Below are 11,498 nucleotides of genomic sequence, written 5' to 3' on the forward strand. Positions count from 1 at the left end.
TTTAGTGAAAAATCATATCTTGAAATTAACTTGTAGGGGAGAGAGGAAAAAATCCGTCACTATTTGCCCCCCTTCCCTTAAACACAATTTTTCAAAATGATTATAAATGTTTAATTGTCACCATGCCGTTCCGCTTTTCCGCTCAAAATATGCTCCATGAAAATTAAGAAATCAAAACAGACGGAACGGAACGCGCGGAAACGCGGGAATCTGGTAAAGTCTAGTTAATTTTGTCCCCCGTGTTCCCGTGCTTCATGTACTCTGACTGTGTGCACCTGTCATCCCTTCGCCAAACTTAAATTAACTTCGGGGTTGCGGCGCGGTATAGCTTTATCCCTCCGCTTTTAAGCCTCGCTTTCATTATTTTCTTATAATTTGCAGCAACCCTTCGCGAGCATCGCGGCTACCTTGAAAAGGCTACCTACAATGATTCCCGCCTTCGTTTCTCTTCGCGTCTACTGTATGTTATGTGTTGCACTGGTATTTCGTGACGCGTTTTAGTACCGCGAGACCTACTGTAGCACTGGACGCGATGGTTAGGACGTAAACTAATTAGTTTCAATAATTATTTACAGAAAATATAAATAAATACGAAAAGTGCCTTTTGAAAAAAGGACCGAGACTTGTTAATATACTTCTTACTTAATGTATCCTTGCAAGCCATGCACTTTTTTGAAACGCAACTTCAATCAAGACGTAATACGTACCTGGAGCGTAAAGGTATGCGATGCATGCGCACAGGAATCCCAATGACATATTGCGTAATACACCTGATATACGCTTGCAAGCACTTAAGAGTATCGATATGGCTGGAGTAACGAGTACGGCAAATGCCAAACCTATCAGGATCTTGACTGAAAGATACAAGAGTCATTATGATCGCGCATATTTTCTCGAGGGATAAATCAAATATGATAAGTTGTATTGAATATATATTGTTTAATTGAAGCGTTTCGATAAAAATTGATGTACTATATGTGTATATTACTTGCAATCGTCCTGTGATCGTCAGTATACGTTGCTATAATGTATCCAAAGACACCACCTGTCATAGAACTCGCTAATAAACCGTCTATAAAAGCACATTTATGCCCGATAATAGTTGACAGACAACCTGTAATCAGGACCAAGGCGCAAACTATCCCTGCAAATGTGTCATCTAAAAAAAAAGACGAAGAGAGAGAGAGAGAGAGAAAGAGAGACAAATAATTATATTAACCTTTTGTGAGACACTTAATGTAATTGTTCAAAGTTAATAATGTAATTTTTCAAAGTTATAATGATAGTCGCATGTTTGAGAAGACAGAGAAAAATTATTGTTTGAAGAATAATATTCGTACTTTTACAATACTATCTCATTAAAAAAAGAGGCATAATTCTATCGTGAAATGTATACGTTTTACGCAAAAATATATAACGTTTTAAATAGATTCAAATATTATCCGTTGTCGTCATGTTGAAATATAAAATAGTGATTTGAAAAAAAGTGAAGAAACGTACTTAAAACTTGACAACTCTCCGGATGAAGCAGAGGGCTGCAAGCGTATGTAAAAATCGGGACGTAAGCTGAGGAGTAATTTTCGTAAGTAGCAACCGCGGCATAAACCGATCCTGTGCCGGCGTACGCACTGTAGACACGTCTCATGGAATCCGTAAGAGCACCTACTGGTATCTGCCAAGAAATATTCTTAATTATATTCAGTATGAATTTTAGGCTTAAAAGAAATAAATCAATGAGTATAAAAAAGTAATGAACTCACAAGTTCCCTGGTGAAAAGAAAAAATCAGAGCGTAAGTCGAACGTGTAAGGGGAGAATGACAGAAGCGTAAACAAAACTTCTAGGAGGCGAAAATTAGAACAGCGGAATGTAAAAAAAGCGTAAAACCTCAATTTTCATCAGCGTTCATTTATACCTTTCGAACCGTATAAATGTTATATCCATGTTTGTCAGATTGTCAAGTCATCGTAACATCTTTTAACTTTTTGACTTCACTGCTTAAGTATTTTTCCAAACACTTAATAAGCGAACTTTGATTATAAATATGGATTAGATGACAAATTGATTAACACGATTAACTCTCACATTTCAATGGAGTATTTTACCGAATTTTCGCGATTCAATTCAATAATATATAAGACTCTTAGATTTAAACAATTAGTAATTAGGATAGACACTCGGAGTCAATAACGCGGTAATTAGTGCGTGATTAATTTAATTTTTAAATACAATATTATTTAATACATCGAACGTCACAAAAATAAAATTTAAAAAATTATAAAGATTAAAATGTAATTGACGCATTCTTGCAGCCAGCGTAAATTAAATTCAATAATATATATGTATGTATAAAACTCTTAGATTTAATTACTAATCGTTTAAATCTAACAGTCTTATATATAATTATTGAATTGAATTTACGCTAATTGCAAGAATGCGTCAAACACATTGTAAACTTTAATTTTTTCAATTTTATTTTTGTGACGTTCGATGCATTAAAGAATATTGTATTTAAAAATTAAATTAGCCACGCACTAATTACCGCGTTATTGATTCTGAGTGCCTATGCTAATTACTAATCGTTTCGCGATTCATTTTGTACTAAGGATGACTCGAGTAAGAGTCGAAACGTTTGCGCTCTAATTCGATTGATTAAGATATATTTTATTTAAACACACTTTACACCCTGTGTCGGTATTGGCTTTTTTATTCTCATTGTCTTAATTATATGTTGATTCTTTTTAATCATTATCTGATGCATTCTACGAAGAGTGGTAATCACTGTTAGCGAATCCTTGCAGATTACTATACCGTGTGTGTATAGAATATGAATAAGCGGAAGCGCGCTGTCAGTACTACGCAATATATCGTACCTATACTTAACGAGATTTAAATTTTATCTAATGAAATGAGATACCTCGTCGCCGTTCCGCGCAATGTCTTGTGCGGTCAGCATACTCGCGATCGCGTCGAAATACGTGTCCGGAGTGAAGTCCTGTCTAGGCAGATAAAGACGGTACATCTTGTGCTGCACGCTTTTCTCGCAGGGAATCGGCGAACCGTCAGGGCCGAGAATCGAGGCTGGCTCCGTGTCCACCACTATCATGTCATTTTCTGCGAGGAGCTTTTGATACGGCGATACCTCGATATCGAATTCCATGTTACAACTACCCGGTGTCGGCGCTACGGAGAGAAATAACAATTGCTTAATCAATGAATGACGCTCCGATGAATTTTCTTGATATCTCTCGATCAATTTTGCCATTACATACGCCGTCGAAAATGATTAGCTATATTCAACACATTTACGCGCGACGGATAATAGAGATGCGCCGCAAATTAATCGAATGCACATCTTGGTATGATTCGCGATTTATTTGTGCCATCGCGAACTTAACACGGTATATTTAATTTAAAAAACAAGAATTGGAAAAAAGACTGATGAGAGTCGAGCGCGATACTTAGTGCGCGTAAAGTTTAATTTTTATTCGATTCACATTAGCCTTTTTCTTGTTTATTAAAGTACGAGAGTAGTCCGTTAGTTCACTATATTTATTTAATTTAGTATAGCATATAATTTTTCGGTCTTTATCGCGTAAATATTGTCCTCTTGTAATTATTTTTATACATATAATATGGCCATTAATTTTGTATTATATTAATGGGCAGAGTGTGTTGTTGAGCGGCGTCGAATTTAATTCCAACAAATATTGCTCAAAAAGGAAAGTGTGACAAGGACAGAGGTATTATTAATATTATTTGTACTTACCATTTCGGCCGTACGTGACAATCACGAGCAATGCATCGAGATTGTGCACATTGTCGTGCTTCAAGAATACCTGTATTGGGGCTGTTACATTATGCGTTTTTAAGTACAGACCAATGTTTGAGCCAAATAAACTCCTGTTCGACACTTTATCAAATAGCGCTTCGTCGTAGCATAACGTGGCATTGTATTGAAATGTATGAATTTGTAGAATAATAAACCAAATTTCTGATGGAATATCCGTCACAGTGATGTTTAAGTGATTAAATGGGGCTAAATTTATTCGTTGTTTAAATGCGTCATTCTCACTATGATTCCATAAAGATACGGTTATTCCGGCATCGTCTGCAATACAATACGCATCGAACGTAATGAAGATAATTACAATAATTACATGGTACTTTATTATGGAAAAAAAAACGTTATTGTTTTTTTATGATTTTTAATGTATAATTAATGATCAATATATCTGATATTTGGGCTCTGATAATCGCTCTGATTCTCATTAGCCTTATTTTCATTGTGTAATTTAAATTCGAGAATCCTTTATTCTAATTTTTATTATTATTATGAAAAATTAAACATTTCAATAATTTTTTTGTATCTTTATTTATCTAATTTGCAACGCCATACAAGAGCGCGAGCGTTATGATAGATAACCTTGTTCTAAATATAAAGCAATATATAAAAAAATATATGTATATGTATAAATGTATATGTATATAAAAATGTATGCACAAACGTCAAAACATCTGTATTCTATAATAAAGTTTTAAGCAAAACGCGGTGGGAGCAATTTGATAATGTCGATATTAATAAAAATAATAACAATAATTACATAATAGTTTATTATGAGAAATCAAATATTTCTGTAATTTTTTTGTACCTTTAATGCTATTTATCTGAGTTTATGACGCGACACGACGAGAGCACGCAAATTATAGATAACCCTGTTCTAAATATAAAGCAATACATAAAAAAATGTATATCCATAAACGTCAAAACATTTGTATTCTATAACAAAGTTTTAAACAATAAAGCGCAGTGAAAGCAATTCGATGAATAGCAATTACATGTAACTAACTTATAAATCTAAAAAAATCAAATCTACTTTTTGAAATGTAATAAGAATAATTCTTATTTATTAACTGCAATCATTGATATGTAATACAGAGATCTGAATATTAGGCTAATAATTTGAACGGGATAACCAATTACCTAGACATCCAAATATTTACTCGCTATCCGAAACGTGGATAATAATATTGTTTACAATTTTGTGAGAAGTTTGAATATTAAAGTTATGTACGCTTACCAGACACTGATTCGGTAGTCGTATTTTCTAACGCCGCCGTTACGTTTCCGAGAAATAACGATAAAACTAATAGAAAAATAACAGCTTGATCCATGTCGGCGCACATCCACGTGTTTATTCGCTCCAATTGCTGTCTAAATGCGAACTGGCGCTGCGTTTTCGTTGCGACGAAGAATCTCCTTCTTTTCGTATGGATCTTGCTTTCGGGCGGGGATTTGCGTATGTCGGGTCGTAAGTCGCAAGCCGTAAAAACTGACCAGTCATAATCGAATGTTCTTCTTGCATTCGACTGTGATTGGTCAATTCTTTCAAGTCTTTCGACTAAGATAGGATGAAATGATATCTAAATACACCTGGGCGAAGTTTCTGAACTCAGCCGTGCTGTTGCCAAGGATATTACAGTATGATCTCATTGTTAATAATATAAATAAATAGTTAATAACTTTTTAATATAACTATTGCAGTTTTTCCATGCACTTAAATGCATTTCCATTATTTAACACTATAATTTTTAATGCAGTAGTAAAGTACAGAAACCTTACGAAAATATCCAGTGTCACTTTTTACAAGATATTTCACGTCAATAAATTATACTTTCAGTAGTACTAAAATTAATATACCGAAGAACCAAAAGGTATTTTCGAATTTATCAATTGGTAATACATTAAAAAATAATACAGTTGGAGAATAATAGAGGTGTGCGAATCAAGCATTTGCATGGTCAAATCGAATCAAATCGAATTTTTTAACATGTTCGAAATCGAATCGAATCAAATCTGAAATTTTCACTTCAAATCGAATCTCTTTAATTTGAATACGAATTGAATCTGAATCAAATTTCCCCAGATTAACATTACATGTTAATTTAAACGTAATAAATATCAAAATTTATGATTTACATTATTTTACGCAATGGTTTAAACAAATTGAAAACCTGTTTTCGATTTACATCTTGATTACAAGGGATTACATAATTTTATGTGACATTTTAAATTAGAAAATATTAATAATATGTATACACAAATAGTTAGAATGCTTTCGAATATTTTATTGATCTATATAAATACATTACATATATCACAAATATTTATTTATTAGATAAGAATAATTGGTCGCGCGGGAAATGTAAATGAACCAAATAAAATAAGCGATCGATTCGAAATCAAACTATTGTTAATTCAAAATTCTCAAACTATTCGATTTCGAATCTTGCAGATTCGAAAACGAACTCCATCGAATCTACTGTGATTTGATTCGATTTGAATTCGAACTATTCGCACACCTCTAGAGAATAAGAATATGCACGTAGATATATGTGTTTATTTTCCATAAGATGTCAAATATTGTTGGCGTCTGGCATCATGTTTGTCGTTAATTATTACTTTATTTAATTGTGTTTGCTACTCAAAGTATTTATACTTTATCTTTTTTTTTTTAGTTCTACAAATTCTTTATTTTCAATAAATCTTTCTACACACATACGCACAAAAAGACGCGCGCGCGCACACACATACACACGTATGTTTAGATTAGATCATTCCGCTAATAATTCTTCTATAAATGAATAATCTGAAATCTTGTGCAATCACAAATGATTGTAAGTTTTTTTTAAACTTATTAAATTTTCTACTCAGTTGCTTGCAATATTCCGAATAAATGATCAAAGAAATATTTTCTCGCAAAAACAAGAATCCAAAATTGTCTCATATAAAAAAGATAAATAAATCTCTTTTAACAATTTCAATTCCGTATTGATAAAAATTTCAATTTTATTTGAGATGAGGTTCAGAATAAAAAGTACGTATTATAATAAAAAAATGAAAAGTTTCTTTCAAACGTGTATCTCCCCATCCACAATTCATTGTCTCCTATATCTAACTCTATCCATTTTCTACTTCCCTTCCTTCTTACATGTTACTTTCTTCTTTCTTCTCCTTTCTTTATCTTTCTTTTATATTTTACTCTTGTTGTTCCGCTCTTTTTCACTTATCGCACCCATCACTTTTAACTGACAAGTTTTTATACCTTAATTCCTACGTTACAGATTGTTAAAAGAAATTTAAAATTTCACAAAAATTTTTTTCTTTTTTTTTATTCATACCGAGTTTGTTTCAATTTTACTTATTACCTTTTGGCCTGAGTCGTTATTAGGATTCATTATGGCCCCTTTGAAACCTTTCACTCTTATTCATTCATGAACTTACCGACAGTGTTATCATATTCTTGCACTTTCAAAATTAATTGCACAATGTTTTTTATTAATTATTGCGAGTAATTATCCTGACGATTTGTACATATAATTTTATTAAATATAATTCTTTATTGATTGAGAATAATTTAATGTAAACTAAAATATAATAATGTAAACGTTTAAATCATCATATGATTAATGTATTATAATTTGTAATAAGTTTTGATTTTATTTGCACTAACCGTATCTGGCTCATTGTTCTCTATTGGTTTTTTATTTAAATTTTAATATTTGATATTATATTCTAATATTATAATACATATATTATATATAATATTATAATATTAAATATTATCAAATATTACTACATATAAACCTCTTTCTCTTTTCTCGTATTTAATATAATAATTATTATAATTTAATATTGAATTATTAGACAGAGAAAAACGTATATTCGCATCCACACAACAGTCTTGAATCACATCAGAAATATACGTATACGTTTCTAAATATACATTTTTTCGGCCTTACTGTACATCTACGATTACGACAGACGTAAGCGCTTACGTTTCGTTCTCTGCCATCGGTCTCAGTCTGCTCATAACTTCTAAACAGAACTGTTGCCAGTCTGCTGACAGTGTATTTTACTATCCACTTGTATACATTTGCAGTTGAACGTAATTTTTATACACTTCTACGATCAATCCAGGTGAGAAGATCAAGAATAGAACATTTTTATAATTTTATAAGCTCATGTATGTCAAAGTAAAACCGTTGCTTAACCTTCTCTTTAGTATCTGCAATGCGTAAGTGACTTGGCACATTCAATATATACAGAGTATAGATACGCAGTTAATCATGTCATAATAAATGTATTATATAAGTATATTTATGGAACACTTAAATTAGTATTTTTCATTACTTATTGTAATACACTGACTGATGCATACTCATTGTAGGGCTTCTTTTATATTAAGACACACACATAGGCAGGCTCTTATAGCAACGAAACACGTGTATTCGATGTGAAGTGTTTATTCGATAACGTTCGGTACAGATCTGCTCTTTGTAAATTCCGCTGACTCACACACTCCTCAAGTTCACACACACACACGCCATCTCTATCTACTACACTACTCGCAATCAGTCATCGCTATGCGCGTTTTACATCAGTTTGGCGTTTTTCGATTAACGCACAAACAGGATACAACAAAACTAAGCTCAGATAACACACAATCGTACAAATATTAAACTCATAATCGTCCACTGTATGTCCGTCACAGCTCACAAGGAATATTAAATTATAATATATAACCTGCCACATATAGCAAAAGTGAATGTAGCTGTATTAACATTAGCTATGATATAAGCCTAATTTATATCAAATATAGCATTATATTTAAATCGCTTTATCTAATATCTACTGTAAAATATATGTAACAGAATTTAATGTCAGCTATCTACATATAAGTCTACTTTAAAAGTAAGGTAGCAAAAAAGGAAATTTTTATTTATTTTTACATAATTATGTACACTGCTCAAAAAAAATTATGACATAGAAAAATTTTAAGCAAAAATTGATCAACTTTAGCTAACGGTAATTCCGCGAAAAATCTTCGTAGGATGATAAACTTTCCTTTAATAAAAGCTTGAAATCTTTACTTTAAGGTACTTCGGGTAATGGCAACCATACATGAGAAAAATAAAGATATTACTTTAAAATGGTGTAATTTAGTGAAAAAAATCGTAGTGACTTGTTTTTCTTCTTAAATTAAAGAGAAAGTTTCAAGTTTTATGATGCTGTAAGCCACATTTTCGAGAAAAATTTTTGCAAGTCCATACATGCCGTCAAACTTTGCAATTTTCAGTATGGCAAACATGCTCTCAGATTTAAGAGTTTACAGTAGAAGGGGTGCATTAAATTTAAAATCGACCTACAGCACTTTAAGAGATTTCAAGCTTTCATTTGAAAAAAGGTCATCATCATACGATCATTTTTCGCGGAGTTATCGTTAACCAAAGTTGACCAACTTTTACCCAAAATATTTCCATGCCATAATTTTTTGAGCAGTGTATTATTACTTTTTAGAATTTATTTTGTGTTCGCATATTTTCCATTTTATTAATTACAATTACGCATTGGTTTATAATTTTTGAAAATGCTTCGATGATATTCGAACTTAAAATCTTTAGAATAACAGGTTTATACGCTAACGCTGAGTTAATCTGATTACTTTAGACAAATTAATTCATGCTATAAATATTATTACACTGCTTATATCTTTTTCCAAATGTAATTAGATTGAAACATTATTGCATTGATTGGTTATTATAGTATGTTACTAATTTTGTTTAAAAAATATTATTGAATATCAGTATACTGTATTTACTTTTTAATTTTAACTTTATCGGACAAATTATATTCTACCGTAATATTCTAGAAATCTAATTTCATTGCCTATATATTTTTCCAAAAATATTTCATTGATTGTGATATTATGTTCCGTTCTAATACATTATTATACATATCAGTATTTGCGTTTTGAATATGTTTATGGTAATCACTACTTATACATATAACTACCAACGTAATGTAGATTCTTTTATTATAACATATTATACTCTTCAATTATTTAATGTCTACCATATTTCACGTTAAAGTACATAAAATATCGGTGAAGCATTATATACATAATTTTTTCTACTTATCACTAAAGATAAAATACTACAAAATAACTAATTACAACTTATATATTGCTATAAGTCTACAAGATAATTGAAAAATACAAACCATGTTTTCTAAGGCAGTTTATTACTAAGATAGTTTATCCTATCTGTGCTATATAGGTAATGTATATAAAAAATTCATTAATACATTAGTAACACTTTGATCATCGGAAAATTTCCTTGACAAGTTCATAATTACACATGTAACTTTGAATTGCAAATATATTGGAATGTCTTGTTATATTTACTCCTTTTCATATCAACAGCTTCTCATTAAATATTTTTTTCAATATTATTTTTATAAACAATGTTAGATAATAATGCCGAATAGAGGAACCCTCTCCGCTGACCTTGACTTTGACATATGTTGTCAAGGTCACGATCCTAAATGACTATCAAGAGGTTTTAGCCGTCGCTCGTTATTCAATTAAAAGTTATTAACAGAAAAGTAAACAAAAAATATCTTAAGTGGGGCGACCGGGGGGGGGGGAGGCGAGGCCCCCACCAAGCAGGTAGAATGGTCGCAGGCGGTGAAGGGGGTACAGCCTCTGCTAATAAGCAATTTTATCCGATGTTATTTATAAATGCTTTCCGAATAGGCACAAGCATCAAATTAGCATCAGATTACGCGCGATTAGTAATTTGTGATTCGCTATTCGCTATTAGTATAAGATTTTCAGAAATTCATTGATAGCGGATATGATTCTCTCTGGCTTGCAATTCGTAATTTGTCATTCTTGATTCCTTGACGCTTCATAATAGTAATTTCAACAAAAATATATTTTTACTTTAACAATTCTTGTCTTCTCCAGAGTCTATACTTATAGAAACATTCTTTTATGATTTCTACAAATATAAGAATGCGATTATGTATTTACTCACAGGATTTCATTACGAAAAATTGGGTAAAACTTATTTACCAGAATAATCACTATTATAACAATTAAAAGTTCATAACACTAATTAACATTCTCAATTTTTGAGTACGTATGTATAAAAATAAATATAAATCTTAATGCACAGTATATGCGCTATACGCAAACAAATATTATACAAGAAGATTAGAGAATATTAAAGAATATTAAAGAAAAATCTACTAATTCATGATAATTCGCATCTTTTTACTTCGTCAAAAAACCGATCTTGCTAATCGATTAATAAACAACAAACTCAAAAAATTTGCCTCTTGACAATTTGAATGAATTAAACATAAAAAGCAAATTGAAAATTACGAATTAAGGACATATAAATTAACACACAATTTAGCTTTAGTAACACAGAAGAAATTTACTAACTAATATTCTTATAAAAACTTATTTAACATAATAGTGTTTTAAAAGAAAATTGTTTTTTCTCTCTATTTCAGATTCGCAATGGTACTTGCGGAAATAATCGGGGCTTCCATCATTGTTCTAAGCATTGTATATATTTATTACAAGTTTGTAATATTTAATTTCTGGCGCAAAAGGGGTGTTTTTTACGTCAAACCCGTTGTGCCAA

General features: G+C 31.2%; 1 protein-coding gene across 1 annotated transcript in view; it reads right to left on the reverse strand.

The window, feature by feature from the left end:
* Positions 1–8,351, reverse strand: part of LOC105457702 (transmembrane 7 superfamily member 3-like) — a 45,816-nt gene extending 37,465 nt beyond the window's left edge. Inside the window, exons 1-7 of the mRNA XM_011702540.1 lie at positions 8,222–8,351; positions 5,081–5,280; positions 3,769–4,110; positions 2,917–3,182; positions 1,501–1,672; positions 989–1,159; positions 708–854 (exon numbers count right to left, since the gene is read on the reverse strand). Of these exons, the coding sequence (XP_011700842.1) occupies positions 708–854; positions 989–1,159; positions 1,501–1,672; positions 2,917–3,182; positions 3,769–4,110; positions 5,081–5,186 (1,204 nt within the window). The 5' untranslated portion in view covers positions 5,187–5,280; positions 8,222–8,351. The remainder of the gene's footprint in view (positions 1–707; positions 855–988; positions 1,160–1,500; positions 1,673–2,916; positions 3,183–3,768; positions 4,111–5,080; positions 5,281–8,221) is intronic.
* Between the last annotated feature and the right edge of the window lie 3,147 nt (positions 8,352–11,498).

The sequence above is a fragment of the Wasmannia auropunctata genome, unplaced genomic scaffold (genome assembly GCF_000956235.1).
Source record: "Wasmannia auropunctata unplaced genomic scaffold, wasmannia.A_1.0 LD336103.1, whole genome shotgun sequence".
Classification (NCBI taxonomy): Eukaryota; Metazoa; Arthropoda; class Insecta; order Hymenoptera; family Formicidae; genus Wasmannia; species Wasmannia auropunctata.